Genomic DNA, 14,320 nt, shown 5'->3' with positions numbered 1-14,320 from the left:
TTTACACAATACAATACAAGTAAGTTTCCGTAAAAGTTTGCAATGAAAGCGACCTGATGTATTGACGCGCGCGTAGGATTCCCAAAATCTACGTTCGGCAGTTGAACACTTGTATACTGAGAATTGTGATAAACATCCCCAGTTGTCTTCTTGCACGAATATGAGAATGAGGATGAAACAATAAATAATAGGTTAAGAAACTGTCTACTTTGATACTATAAGTCATAATTATCGTCTTCATCAACAAAACTTCATGATTAAGAGGTAACGCGCAAATTTTATTGGCGAAAAACCCTTTACTCTTCAGTATCTTCCAAGCACTGACAACCATTCATCGATTTTTACGTATTTTCAGTTGACAGTCAACAAGTGTTGAAAAACAACAACAATGGCGATGGCAACACAAGATTTGCTAGAAGCAATATCAGATTTAACAACTATCAGAGAAATGAAAGTTGCTTTGAATGTTTCAACTCAATGTGGTTTTATAGTTGGAGCTACAACATTTTTGGGTGGTTTATTAGGTGGACCAACAGGTATTGCTGCAGGTAATAACAATTGATGGCGTTAATAATATTAGTTGAATAAATGAGAATGATACATAGATGTGCATAAATTTGAAAAATTTTAGGTGGATTACTAGGAACTTTTATGTCAAGTTACCATGCTAATGGAAAATTCAAGTCAGTGCCAGAAATTTTAGCTACAGAAGCCACTCCTGCTCAAAAAGAAAAATTAGCTGAAGCTCTTAAGCAATTGTTGACAAAAGAAAATATATTTACTTTAGTCCAATTAGCTGCTACAATTCAAAGTAACAGAGCTCTTTTAGATGCTATACAAAATGTTGTGAGGCAATTTGTAACAGGGGACATGGGATATAAGTGTATTTTTTAAGTAGAGAAATGTCAATTTTTAATTGTTTTGAAATAATGACACAAAACTTGTAATTGTTTTCTATACTTGTATTTCAGTTTTAAAAAAATTAAATGTTTTTAGAATGTTTGTAACTAAGCTAAAAAATATATACATTTTTTATTACAAATACAAAAAAAAAGAAACACCAAACAAAATTTATTTAAAATGTATATATCATATTTATATGTTTTACATAATAGATTATAATATATATTATATCTTTTGAAAGTAAATTCAAACACAGATCCATCATTTCAAAAGGAATATTTTATGATGTAAATTATGGATTAGTTTATTTGTTATTTTCATAGTGGTCTGCAATGTATTCGTCAATTTCTAGAATTAAATTCATATTTGTAGTATACAGATATCTGTATTTAGAATCTTTGATCACATCTTTAATATTATCTCTCACAAATTCTTTAAGAGTTTTTTTAAACTCTTTTAATTTGTATTTTTCTGCTAAAGTTAAATATTTTGCAATGTTTTTGATACTTATATTACTGACCAAATAAGTAAGATACTCTTGATTTTTGAGAACTTGAGCTTCGTTACTCTTGATAAATCTATTAACAGTTCCTTGTACATTTTTTAAATTATATTTATCCGCCAATTCCGATATTGCAGTAACATTTTCAACAGTAATATTGGATATCATATAATGCTTGCACAATGTTTCTAAATCTATTAAATTATAAAAATTAGCAGCTTCATACAGTTTTAGCACCATTTGTGATAAATCTTCAACATGGTTTGTATACATAAAGTACAACATTTCTTTAATCACAGGAGCTTCAAACTCTACAACATTTATCACACCAGTCTGTTCCTCTTGCATATTACTTTTAAACATAGCATCAAATACCTTACTACGAGCAGCCAATATATTTTTATGAGCTTTGATTTCTTGATCACCTACTTTTAGCACAATATCAGTGTACTCCCCATTCTTTGCAAAAGAGTACAACTTCATCATATTTTCATCATTTTGAGGAACAAACGTTGACTCAATAGTCACCAATTCTCCACTACAAAAGCGTGTTACGTCAAAACAAATTTGCACAATTCCACTCTTGTTGACCACTTTCAACAGTTCGTTGGTACTGAAAAATTTCCAATGCCTCAACTCGTTGATGCCATATTTATGACTTTGAAATGCATGTATGCCAAACTCTGGCCTATTTAGTACACTGGCAACCACTTGGTAAGTGCAAACTTCTTCGTTCAATCTTTTGTCTGAGAAATGTAATGTCATGCCAGCCACTTTTTGCGAGGAAGGACCTTTGTCCTTTGAGAACACAGACACAAAACTTATATAACATTCTTCTTTGGGATGCTCTTTGAACTCGAAGGAGGGTGAGCGATACTCCATGCACGTACTCTCCTTGATCGTCGAGTACTCGATATTGAAGATGATGCAGTTGGTCTCCTTCTTTTGAATCGTCGCCTTCGTATACTCCTCCATTGTATTTTCAGGGAGTTGCGGGCTACGTAATTGTCGTGGCAACTGACGTAGACGCACGCCTGAAAAACTAGTCCTCAACAATGGGAGTTTCTGCACTGGCATGATTCTTGAGGTCTTTTTTTTTGTTGGAAAGCGAAGTATACTTACCAAAACAAGGATAGCTGCTGATCGTTACTGCAGCAGAGCCTGCGGCACCGTTAACGACATATCTCGAATACAATAACAAAACATGCCTCTTCAAGCCAAAACATCATCGACAGCGACACGCAACTCGGACTATTGATTTTCATCCACAAATTCGCACATGCTCTCGTGAGTTCTGCACACACGAGTAAAACGTATATAGGCCACTAGCGTAAAAGACTCGTATATAAAAAGTGCGTGAGAGCCGCAAGCAAGTTCTGCAAAACAACATATGATGCTGCGGGCAGGAAGGGGAAGGAGGCTGTTTACTTTTTCGCGACACTTTTTGACTGCATGACTCGTTTTTCTTTGTTCCTTTATTTTTATTGCCGCCACGGAGATAACTTCGGTATCAGGAGTATAAAGTAGAAAGGCTTAAATGGTAAAAAATAAGAAAAAATGGGAAATCATAGAATTGTGAACGACAAATTGTAGATGCACTATCAAATACGCGCCTCTTCCATTTATCTTTCTCAAATTTTGAAGTGAATTTATTATTATTTTTTCTTCTTTAATTAAAACGAAAAAAGGGATTTGATAAATAGTTGTTTCAAAAAATTAAATTATCTTTTTCGATGGCTTTTGGATTTCAAAAACGCGATTTGCAGTTTCTGAGCTTACAAGAGACACACCTTGTTTACACCCTCCGGGATACACCATTTGGCGCTAGGTCAATGACCTTCAAGTATTCGATAAATTAGTTCGGTCAAATATTAAACATCGCGGATGAATTTTCTGTAGAAAAAGTATATCTCGAAATTTTTCAAATACCTGCAGTTCTTACAGTTGGAACATTAAGCTGACCTGAAAAAAACTTGAAAGATAACTATAGTTCATATCTTGGAAATTCAGTTCGTACCTCCGAAATGGAAAATTCTTGAGTTCATTTACACACATATAATTTGATTTCTCTAATTTTAATCCGCATGAAAATGGGTTTACATTCTGGATTTTTCAAGACATTTATAATGAAGATCGGAATGTAAAGATAATGCGCTAATGAGATACCAGCATGTCACGTTAGAAAATCGACCGAACAATTTTTAATTTTTGAGTGCGATTAAGTATTAAAAAATCTTTATCGATGTTTTTTAAAGTCAATTTTATATTTTCGATCGTTGCTCCCCAAAACGCCGTCGGCAACGCTCGGCCCGCTCGAGCTTCCGAGTGCAAAACTTATACGTTGATCGATTTTTTCGAGTCAATCGATCGAATTCGCGTCTCGTCATCTCTTTCTCTCTCTCTCTTTCTCTCGATTAAATCATTATCGGCCCGATGCGCGTCTTCTATACACACATACGCAGTTTAAATCCACATTATATACAGCTATCTGGCCGAGGCACACAACTCGTTATTATGATACTGCGTTGTGTATGTACATGTAAAGTGTGCGTCGACGGTGGTGAACGTGTATATGACCACGCGGATCTTCAATCACAATCGCGCTACATAATATACAGTCCGCGCATCGATCGCATCTTTCATCGAAATTTATAATATTAACGTAAATAAACATCCGTCCTGCGGCCTTTTATTTTTTAAACGTCGACGTGATTGCGATAATGCACCTCGAGGCAGCGATTATGGGTGTCGACGACGACTCGCGAGAAGCTCAACGGCAATGCACGCAGCAGCAGCAGCGGAGCATCGTGTCCAATACGATCGATGGTTCGTGTTTATTGTTTATATTTTCTCTCTTATCGATTGACTCGTTTATAACCTCGTGATAAATACGAATATCAGCATGAAGCAAAAATGTGCCACATACTTGCGCGAGATTTAAATGGTCATTGTACTCATTCGAAAGGATCGTATTTTATTATCATCGTAAACGAGTTTTTTTTGTGCGTTTCCTCCCCCGATGCCAGCAGCGGAGGATGGGCGCTGCCGATCCAACAGCGGGACGATGCGTTTCAAATCCTCCAAATATCGTCCGAGCCTGCAGTTGGCCAATCAACACCGACTGGATCACACTTATGCGGCTGCTCTCGGCAATCATCGCTCCAAAGCTCGCCACCAAGCCGACGATATCGAGTCCAATTTGACCTTGACTGGAAAAATCAACGACGAGGAAGAGAACGACGAGGAAAACGACCAAATCGACGTGGTGTCGATCGAGAACGAGATCGTCGACGTCGAGACGTACGAGGAGAAGGAGAAGAAGAGCAGCAGCGACGGCTTGTGGTTGAAGAACTTTTGCCTGGATTATGAGCCGGCGATTCGAAGGAGCCGCGGGAGACGCCGACGTCGGCAAAACAACAATATCAAGGATGGCCAGGCCGATAAGGAAAACCTCTCGTTTTATTTCACTCGGTCGAGCGTAAGTTTGAGACGACACTTTTTCTTTAATTGCCTCCCTACCTCCACCATCCCTTTTTTTATATATAACGCATCGTATCGTGCACATTAACGAATTATAGGGCGTGGTAAAGCAGTATCGTGGAAATCGCAGACTGTCGAGATTCAGCGCTAATAAAAGTAATAATGCCAAAGTCGCGAGGCCCGCAGTGCAGGAGGATAAAAAGCGATGGATAGCGGCACTGGCTTTGATAGAACTGGCGCAGCAATTGAGCTAATCGAAGAAGAGGAGGAGGAGGCAATATTTTGCACGTGTAAGAGAAGCTTGTACATATGGCTTGTTGTTATTGTTATTCTTTTTTTTTACTTAGCTGCAAGCGTTGATATCCGTTGAAAATTGAGGAAATAAGTTTATATTCCTATTGCCAGATCTGCGGGAGGCATGGTTATTTATCATTCATCAAATAATGTAAATATACTCATTAAGATACTATTAATTTTGTAATTAATAAAAAAATTTCATAGGAAAATAGATTCAATATATATATTTATTTTTTTCTCAATAGAAACATCCTTCGTTATTTTATTTTCATGATTCAATTGAGACTATTCGTCATGGTAATTACCGATTCGTAAAAAATTATTATCTCCCATTTCGAGACTGTAATAAAATATATAAACTACGATTTATTTACAATTAGATGCAATTTAATATTTAAAGGCATCTTATAAAAATAATATAGATAATCTTAGTTGAATTTGATCTAATAGATAAAGAGCAGCTAAGAAAATAAATATTTGGTTCTAAGATTAAAATTAGCTCAAGTTCATTATCGACATATTAAAACAATAACAATAACAATTTTTAAAACTTTCGTTTTTTCTCTTAAATGATAGTAATAAGACTGAAATTGATGGGAAGCATGAGTTCGCTGTTACTCAGCAAAGATATCGGAAAGAAATTAATTTCTAAGACGTAAGTCTTAACGAATTTCATCGTCATTCTTATCTCGACGATATCTATTACACTCAAGTTACTCTCATTGACTTGCCTTTTGGGGGCCATCCAAACTCTTTTTCATTAGCCGACCGCTTCTTCTGACCGTTATCGTTTGCTCGTCCGAACTCGTCGTTTCATCCACCTCGTCAACCAATATCTTACGACGGACCTTACGAGCATTAACTCGCGGAACAGCAGATTTCTTTTCCGCTTCGGCGTTCTCAGTTTTTGTTGTTTTATCCTTAGTTTTATTGTCTACTGGCGAGTCATCTTGAATGATAATCACTGGCACGGGCACAGGCGTCGGTGACTTCGGTTTACCGCGACGATTTCTGCTTACAGGCTTTTCAGCTTGTTTTGGAGTAGTACAACCATCAGTTGGTTTATTCGTAATGGTGATCGGTATGTCATGGGGAACGGATATACCTAAAACAATTTTTAATTATTTTCATCCTTCTATCAATGAAAAAAAAATCCACAAATTTAATTTTAGCTTACTCGTTTTGTCTTCGAAAAGCTCGTACACATGGTGTTGGAAATATAACTCCATCGCATAAACGGTAACGCAATGTTTTGTTAGGTCGCTCTCTTTCGCAATTTCCAAGACTTCTTCGATCAGCATCAATGCATCATCCTTCCGATCGCTTTTAAAGTCAATGATAAACATACTCAAATCGAGCATGCATAACATTCGGTCGATGACGAATTCTTGCTTTCGCTTCCATTTGAACATTTTGTGCTGCCTTACTTTGTCGGTATCACGATCATCCAAGTGAGCTTTGATGACGGAAGCCGAATGAAAATGTTGCTCAGCTTCCCGAGGATAATTCATGATACTGTAGAGCTGAGCGCGTTGATGTGCACAAGTGAATACCAAATATTGGTACAATAAATTAGTGCATTCCGCACATTCGCACCGCGAGGAATGATCGATAAAACTCGGCAGATCAAATAGCTTTTTCTTCAGTTCAGGCGAGGCATTGTTTCGGGACATTGTGATTCCAGCATCACGCACACCTGGATGAAAATTCTGCAGCCCAAACAAATATTGTTAATCATAAAAGTTCTTTAAAGTATTTTGTAATTATTATAAATTTTACCTTTACCTCTGAACTTATTTCATCGGGTAATCGTGTCTTCATCGATTTTTGAAAATTTTCCAAGCACAAAATGTGTTCAAGATCTTGAAGTCTCGTTTCGCACTGTTCAATTTGAAGACGTAACAAATCGATGTTGATATGATACTTGAGAAGTTGAGCAATCCTGAGCGTGATGCCGTGCTTTTGAGCGAATGCCAGACCATAAGTGAGATGAGCGATTATTTCTCGGAACGAAAGAAGACTATTCATTGGAATGACAATGGTGCACATCGTTTCTAGTAACTGGTCCATACCCATAAGGAAGTATTTGATATTCCAAAATCGACAGGGTTCTGAAATTGGGTTCATTTAAAAATTGTCCTAATTTTGAGTAAAGTATTTACATCGTACCTTGCAGAATATCGTGAAGATTGATCATAGAATAATGAATTTCAACCAAAAATTTGCAGTAATCTTCTTGACTAGGATCTGTATTTATTAGATAATAATTTCGAAATTTTATTTCTGTCGCGTAAATGAACAATTTAGCGTTAGCAAGCATGTCGTAAAAGTTCATTTTTTCTGCGCGGTCTAATAATTCTTTTCCTTTTTCGATCTATGAAATTGATCAAAATTGTATTAGTAAAATATAAAAACTTCAAAATTATGAAGAAATTACCATGTTGCAATCAAAGTAAAAGTCTGCCAAGCTCAACAAAAATAAAATGACTGCATCTGTCTCAATTGCTTTTGAGGAATTTTTTATAGTTTCGACACGGTTTTCAGCATCCTTAATCCAGTTCTCATTAATTGATCTAATGGATACACTTCTGCTTGTAACTGTAAAATAATTTTAATTTACAAGTAAGTATAATACACGATTGCATGTATATGAAGTATTAAAAAAGCTTATACCATATATACAAGCAACAGAATCATTAAGATCTGTTGCTAATTTATGAGCGATTCTCCAAACACTAGCTTCAACAATACTAAATTTATATAATCTACAATATTCTCCACAAATTAGAATTGTTTCAAGAGTAAATTTAGGTTCCCAGTCTTCTATGATAGTAGCCTAAAAAGATAACAATTTTCATACACATATATTTTTTTTTTCATGGACAGACTGAGTAAAAATTTACATACTGAATGCTTTTGTATGCACATTTCCCATAAATCTAGACAATTACGCATTCTTTGAGAATATTTGTTATCTTCTTCTATAGTGATTCCACCATAAGTAGGTACAATTTCTTCTTGTTTTTCCAAATCATCATTTTTTATACCTTGAATAATCTTGAATGATTTGACCGTGAAACTTGCGTCATCCATTTGTTCACATATAGCTTTTGTCCTGGCTTTAAATTCTTCTATAATAACAAAGAATTTCAAATTTGCTACCATGCACTGAGCCACAGGAGTTTTTAACTTTTTCAATTTTTCTAAGGCTTTGTTAATGTAATCTAAAATATAATCTCTGCTAATCAGTTGCATTGAATGAAAGCATAGCAATAATACACCTTGTGCATAGCCAATAGGATGATTTATAATTTCTGAAAATTCAATTTCATAAAATAGAGTGTAAATGATAATGTAAATAATTTTTTTTTACCTAGTTCAGCTATAGTCTCTTTCATAGCAACTGTTACATTGCTTTTTAAAGTTAGTAAAGACTTGAGTTCTCGCAAACATAAGTCTTTTAGATCATATGTTGATAAATCTAACTTGATTCCCAATTTAGTTGCAACTTCAGTGTCTTTCCTCAAACATTCTAATAAAGTGAGTTTTTGAATCTTTTCATTTTCAATGAGTTTGAGTTTAAGAGAGGCCCACATATCACAGGCTTTTCTTTTTCTTGTTTCATTTATACTCAAAAGTGCATTATAAGCTGTATAAACTAGAGCATTTTCGAATTTTTCTGAAATTAAAAATCAAAATTAAAATTTTGTAAATTCTCAACAATAAAAAAAATTTACCTTGATTAAAGTTTGCATTACACAGGCGATGCAAAGCAGTTGCAACTGGATTTTCTAGTCCAAAACTACTGACTTGACTGTTTAGACCATCTCTCTTGATAACTTCTTTGCATAATAGTTCATATAAATGTATTAATTGAGCTGAGTATTTGCCCTCGCTTATTAATCCAAAATTAAAAATAGTTCTACCACATATGGCCCACATTGGACTAACATAACGACAATTGGATTCATCTAGTTTATTGAAAATTGCTAATAATTCTTCTAAAATACTTGAGCAGCAAGAAAATATTTCATCATTCATGTTTTCTAATGTATATTTTGTGAGAACTTTAACATATGATGAAGCAAAAGAAGCAGCATTAAATATTTCTGTTTCGATATGACACTTTGTATTATTTGGGCATTTTTTGCAAATATAGTTTTTGTTAAATCGTCGATTTTTATAAATAGCAACAAATTTTTTCACAAATTTTCCCATTGTAACAATATTTTCATTTGTTAGTTTAGTGTTAACAAACTTTTTCATTACAACGTTTTCCCATTTATTAAAGATAGTATCAAAACTACTAGATATTGCAGCCATAGTTTCTATGAGACAATGATTATTAGAACCATACTTTTCTGTAATAATATCTAATGTGTTACAGGCTTTATCAAATCTAGCTCCGATTTCTACAGACATGAAATTAGTCTCAAACAAGTTGATTGTATACTCTCTGAAAAATTTGTAACAATTATATGCTGGAGCAGATTTTTTTAAGCAATCAACAAAGTAAATATCACATTTTCTGTAATAATCAAGAACAGAATTTAAATTTTCACTTTTTTTGAAAAAATATGAACCAATTAATGGAATGAACATGCTATAAGCATCTGCTGGTGCATATTCTTTTAAATTAGTGATTAAATGTGCTGCCTTTTGAATAACTATAAACACATAAGGAAAACTTTCTTTTAGTGGTACGTCAGAAAATTTTTTAAAATAAGCATCCAATGTCTTTAGAAAGAATCCATCCTTATCATCGCAATAATCTAGAGTAGACAAATGAAATTGAATCAATTCACATAGATTTGTGTCTACTAATACCTCTTCTTTAGTTTTGATTTCTTTCCATTTATTTTCAAATTTTTTTCCCAGTGAATTCAACCACAAAACAGATAGTTGTTGATATTTTGAGCCATCCAATAAATCATTGTCTTTCAATAAATTTCCAGGTAAAACATAATTTGTAATGACCTGGGCTTCTTTATAGCACTCTTTTTCCAGTAGATAGATCACAATGTAGAATACTGCACTAAATAATTTATTTTTGTCTGGAACTTCTGTCAGACTATCACAGATGGTTTTAGTAATTTTATATAACTGCACTTGATTTGATAATTTTTCTTTGCGACAGCGATCTGCACAATGAGACATGTGCAAGAGAAGTTTAAACAGATTTTTATTCTGATCAGAGCCTTTTGATTTGTTCAGAGACTGAAAATGTGCATAAATTAACTGTAGTACATTGACAAGGTATACTGTATTAAAAGTTAAATGATAAATGAAAATACCTTTAAACATTTTTCTAAATTATCCAACTCCATCGATTGAGCCATGGAGATCCATTTTTTACATTCCTCGTAAAATGCCGTCATTTTGCTAAAATAATAATAAAACGATTACAAACAATGTAAACAAATCGATGTTTACGTTTTAGGTTACTAAATAACTCCGAAAATTGAAGTATATTATCGCACGGACTCGCAGCGAACGATTGCATTCGAATTCTCGTATCAATAACATAGCAATTACCGTTCACTGGGTCAAACTTTTCATTCATGAATGAGTAGAAAATGCATCAATTCCAATTGTAACTCACCGGCAGAAAACCACTGCTGCAGAGCAGCGGCGCCTCGATAATTGTGTCAGACTTGTTCAAACTTGCGCCTTTTTAAATGTCATGAAAACACCGGCGAGCTTGGCGATGAAAAGTCTCGCTCAAGGACGTTCACTTCATTATTCCAAAAAATCATTGATCCGATCCGATCACTTTCACCAAACCCGCACTTTTTAAGGAATTCAACTTAGATAATTCCACGCGAAAACCGTTAAAACCTTGCGAAACATTCAAAAACTTCTACGCGAGATTCACCGGCGCATGGCATGAGCATGTATACACACACATACACAACAAACAGTCGCAGTGAATTGTTGTGATCACGTGACCTCGCGCCGCTCGCACGTCTCGCTGCATCGGTCGGCCATCTATCGGATGCTCCCGGCGAAAAACCCCCGGCGCATCGTCATTATGCAGGTCGCGCGTCCGCCTGCCTCGGCATCGTCGTCGTCCGTCGCACTCCATACAGCGCGCGGGGGGGATGTTTGCATAAAAATTTTATTTTTCTGCTAAGTGCACACGATGTTTTTTTAACATCGAGGAAAAAGCTTCGCACGCACGATGCTGGTTCATAATTGGCCGTGGATCTCGAGCTCGTGGACGTGAAGCTTGCGGACATGGAACTTAAGAACCAAGTATACAAAAACAGTAAGGACATTTTTGTTGCCGTCTATTAGCATGCAAAACTGCAGCGGAGTGCAATTGCTCGATGCCATGGCTATAACCCCTTGACTATAGCTGCAAGCTCGTTTCGATGCACAATAAGCTACTTGCGATGCGACGCCGTATTTTTTTTTATGGCTTTTTTTGTCAAATGCACGTTTTTGTAGTTTTGTACTTCATTCGAAATTTCATTTCAATACGTTTAAAAATGTCAATAAGTAAAATTTTCATACATTCAGATTGTTTGTTTGTGTTATAGAACTCTCAAGTAACTACGTCGCATCAGTGGTGCGGAAATGAATCAAACTACAGGGTAAAAAAGCTGTGAAAAAAAAACATAGATCTATTGAAAATTGTAAATATACAAAAAGTATTCTTATTGGAAAGAGCTATGGGCATTGATATTTTAAAGTAATATACAACCAAAGAAAAAATTTTATTGTAAAAGAAGTCACAATTATACATAAGCTGCAAATTTCATCAAACTTTCATTGTGTTGAAATGGTAATGTAATTTTTAAATGATTATTTCATTATGATTAATGGGAAACTAATTTATGAATTATGTATTTCAGTTACCTGCAAAATTTATTAAAGAATGATAAAAATAAGTAAAGTAAAAGCTGATGACGGCACAAATAGTAAGACATGATTCTAAAAATACAACGCTGGATAATTTTTGCTCTAGATTGTATCATTCTTGTAATAATTTGACATTGATTGAGTTTGATCAAACAACGAATTATAGTTTGCGTTATACAGAGGAAAACTCAGTTGTAGATGAAATTAGTTATTTTGAACATATTTCAAAGAGCAATGAACGAGAAAATACAGTTACTACATATATCACAGAAGAAACTCCATTTGAAACACCTTTGTTTTTTTCTACTTCTACATCAACATCAGATTTACTGAGACTTGATGATATTAAAATTGAAGATACAATTATTGAAAAATCAGAAAATTATAATAAGATTAATGGAGCTTCTAAAAAACAGCTAGAAATACCAAAGGACTTTAGTCAATTAAAAAGCTACATGGAACTAGAAAATAAGGATAAAGAGTGTGAAAACTCTAATAGATGTATATATTTACCAGATGACTCAGATGATGAAAAATGTGATGATGAAAGGATAGAAAGTATCATTAATGTAACTCCATCACAGTCGCCAATTGACGATAAAGATAGAGATGATAAAATGGTTAATTTTGGAGATTCAGATCATTTTACTGAGCAGACTCCTTTAATGTTTTCAAGAAGCAGTTCTTTAGGATCTCTCAGCGGTTTTGAACAACAATCTATTTGTGATGATCACAGTTCTATCGTAAGTGATTTCAGCTTTAGAACTAGCGAAGCTGTATCTCCCAGTAATCTTCCAGATTCTCCAGCTCAATTAACACCTGGACAACAGAAACTTAAGAAACCCAATAAAAAAAGGACCCAACAGTCCTTACCAAAAATGCAAACCAATGAACCATGTTCCTCTCAACAAGAAATATCAAAACATAGTATTTTTGAAGATGATGTAGCAGTATTTAAAGAAGAGTCAACTCCAATAAAACTTCAGTCAGTGGCAGCTAGTAGTTTAAGTTCTTTAACGATCGACGACGACGAGGAGGGAGATGAAAGCGGAGAAAGAAAAAATAAAATAAGTGTAATTAAAAGTGCAAAATTAAGCGAAAAAGATGATACAATAACCAGGATACAGGAGGGTAATGAAGATTTATTAGAAGGTAAGAGTGACAAAGCAACATATTTTTATGCGGACGAGGAGAAAATTTTAGACGAATATATTCGTAAAGGAATTGCCAAAGTTACAAAGACTAACGTGAGCTGCGTCTCGACGCCCAGCAATTACGAGGGGGACGAGGCGTGCGACGATCGTATCGCGTGTACTTGTAAGATCGACGATTGTCAAAGTGCTTGTCAGTGCATAAACTCGCTAGATTTGTTCGACGAGGAGTCCGACTTGACCGTGGAGGAGGAGTCGCTTCTCAACGAATACATCAGGCGAGGAATCGCTAAAGTCACCAGGCAGAGCATCGAGCACGTGTCCACTCTGAGCTTGAACAAAAATTCCCCTCGCTCGAAGGTGTGCGGAGAGGACTTTTGCCAGGTAGACGACGTCGACGACGACGACGTGGAGCAGCTGCGAGCTGAAAGTGCAAAGGACGATACGTGAAAAATCTATTAAAATAAGGCGGACTGTCTATTGCGTCGAGTCTTATAAATATTACTTTTGTGTCGTAATGTTAATATTACATATATTTACTGCGATTCATTTGTGTGTTTTACGTGTGCTGTGCAAATTGTAAAAATTATTTTAATGATTAATATTGAGATTTTTTTTCTTCTTCGCATTCGTCAGTACTCAATCATATCGATTATTGACGCAATGAAATAGTCAGTGTGCAAATTTTAGTGTTAGGTGTACGCAATCGATCGTATATTAGTACAATTGAAGAATATTTTATTCGCGACGAATGATAATTTTCAACAAAAAAAAAAATTATTATTCTCAAGTCTACTTTATCTAAGTCATATTTGATACCAAATTTTACTTGTATTTAATGATAAAAAAATTGGCCATTCAGTATTATCACGAGTTTTTTTTTAGGAAAAATTACCATCGAAAAAAAAGTGGCGTCGACAAAGATTAAAATAAAGAAATTTTTAATACTTTCATTGATATGTGATGTTCTATGAATCATACAAGAAGCGAATCAATCAACCTTCCTTTAAAAATACTTGAATATTTCAGGAAAAATTTATCATTAATCTAAAATTTTATTTTCTCTCATTTCTTCGGAACGCAATAAGTGCGGATTATTATTAGTTCAATCATGAAGTCAAAC

At 34.8% G+C, this 14,320-nt stretch overlaps 5 protein-coding genes across 7 annotated transcripts; 3 read left to right on the top strand and 2 right to left on the bottom strand.

Moving 5' to 3' along the window:
- The first annotated feature begins 3 nt into the window (after positions 1-3).
- LOC106652399 (protein C19orf12 homolog) lies at positions 4-1,022 on the top strand. Its single transcript, XM_014371329.2, has 3 exons — positions 4-264; positions 356-548; positions 632-1,022. Exons 2-3 carry the CDS (start codon positions 389-391, stop codon positions 892-894), a joined length of 423 nt encoding a protein of 140 aa, XP_014226815.1. The 5' UTR covers positions 4-264; positions 356-388; the 3' UTR covers positions 895-1,022.
- A 112-nt stretch (positions 1,023-1,134) lies between these two features.
- LOC106652347 (TD and POZ domain-containing protein 5-like) lies at positions 1,135-2,747 on the bottom strand. 2 transcript variants are annotated; one of them, XM_014371280.2, is made up of 2 exons: positions 2,528-2,747; positions 1,135-2,439 (listed from the first exon to the last, which is right to left on the bottom strand). In XM_014371280.2, the coding sequence occupies exon 2, from the start codon at positions 2,378-2,380 to the stop codon at positions 1,208-1,210; it is 1,173 nt and encodes a 390-aa protein (XP_014226766.1). In that variant the 5' UTR covers positions 2,381-2,439; positions 2,528-2,747; the 3' UTR covers positions 1,135-1,207. The 2 variants fall into 2 exon arrangements, with proteins under 2 accessions (XP_014226766.1, XP_014226757.1); XM_014371271.2 differs by having other exon boundaries at positions 1,135-2,447; positions 2,528-2,746.
- Positions 2,748-3,878: 1,131 nt separating this feature from the next.
- Positions 3,879-5,372, top strand: LOC106652698. 2 transcript variants are annotated; one of them, XM_014371805.2, is made up of 3 exons: positions 3,879-4,231; positions 4,432-4,883; positions 4,984-5,372. In XM_014371805.2, exons 1-3 carry the CDS (start codon positions 4,126-4,128, stop codon positions 5,137-5,139), a joined length of 714 nt encoding a protein of 237 aa, XP_014227291.1. In that variant the 5' UTR covers positions 3,879-4,125; the 3' UTR covers positions 5,140-5,372. The 2 variants fall into 2 exon arrangements, with proteins under 2 accessions (XP_014227291.1, XP_023315088.1); XM_023459320.1 differs by having other exon boundaries at positions 3,880-4,231; positions 4,435-4,883; positions 4,984-5,371.
- Positions 5,373-5,391: 19 nt separating this feature from the next.
- Positions 5,392-11,065, bottom strand: LOC106652711. The gene is made up of 11 exons (XM_014371825.2): positions 10,785-11,065; positions 10,477-10,564; positions 8,920-10,399; positions 8,556-8,861; positions 8,090-8,496; positions 7,856-8,018; positions 7,620-7,780; positions 7,352-7,556; positions 6,968-7,293; positions 6,360-6,891; positions 5,392-6,287 (listed from the first exon to the last, which is right to left on the bottom strand). The coding sequence occupies exons 2-11, from the start codon at positions 10,558-10,560 to the stop codon at positions 5,902-5,904; spliced, it is 4,050 nt and encodes a 1,349-aa protein (XP_014227311.1). The 5' UTR covers positions 10,561-10,564; positions 10,785-11,065; the 3' UTR covers positions 5,392-5,901.
- A 169-nt stretch (positions 11,066-11,234) lies between these two features.
- LOC106652144 (adenomatous polyposis coli protein-like) lies at positions 11,235-14,320 on the top strand. Its single transcript, XM_014370943.2, has 3 exons — positions 11,235-11,450; positions 11,725-11,969; positions 12,040-14,320. The coding sequence occupies exon 3, from the start codon at positions 12,091-12,093 to the stop codon at positions 13,645-13,647; it is 1,557 nt and encodes a 518-aa protein (XP_014226429.1). The 5' UTR covers positions 11,235-11,450; positions 11,725-11,969; positions 12,040-12,090; the 3' UTR covers positions 13,648-14,320.

This window comes from Trichogramma pretiosum, unplaced genomic scaffold, assembly GCF_000599845.2.
Source record: "Trichogramma pretiosum strain Unisexual culture from Peru unplaced genomic scaffold, Tpre_2.0 scaffold44, whole genome shotgun sequence".
In the NCBI taxonomy this organism is placed as follows: domain Eukaryota; kingdom Metazoa; phylum Arthropoda; class Insecta; order Hymenoptera; family Trichogrammatidae; genus Trichogramma; species Trichogramma pretiosum.
Note: the sequence above shows the minus strand (reverse complement) of the source record. Positions and strands in the feature narration are given on the sequence as shown.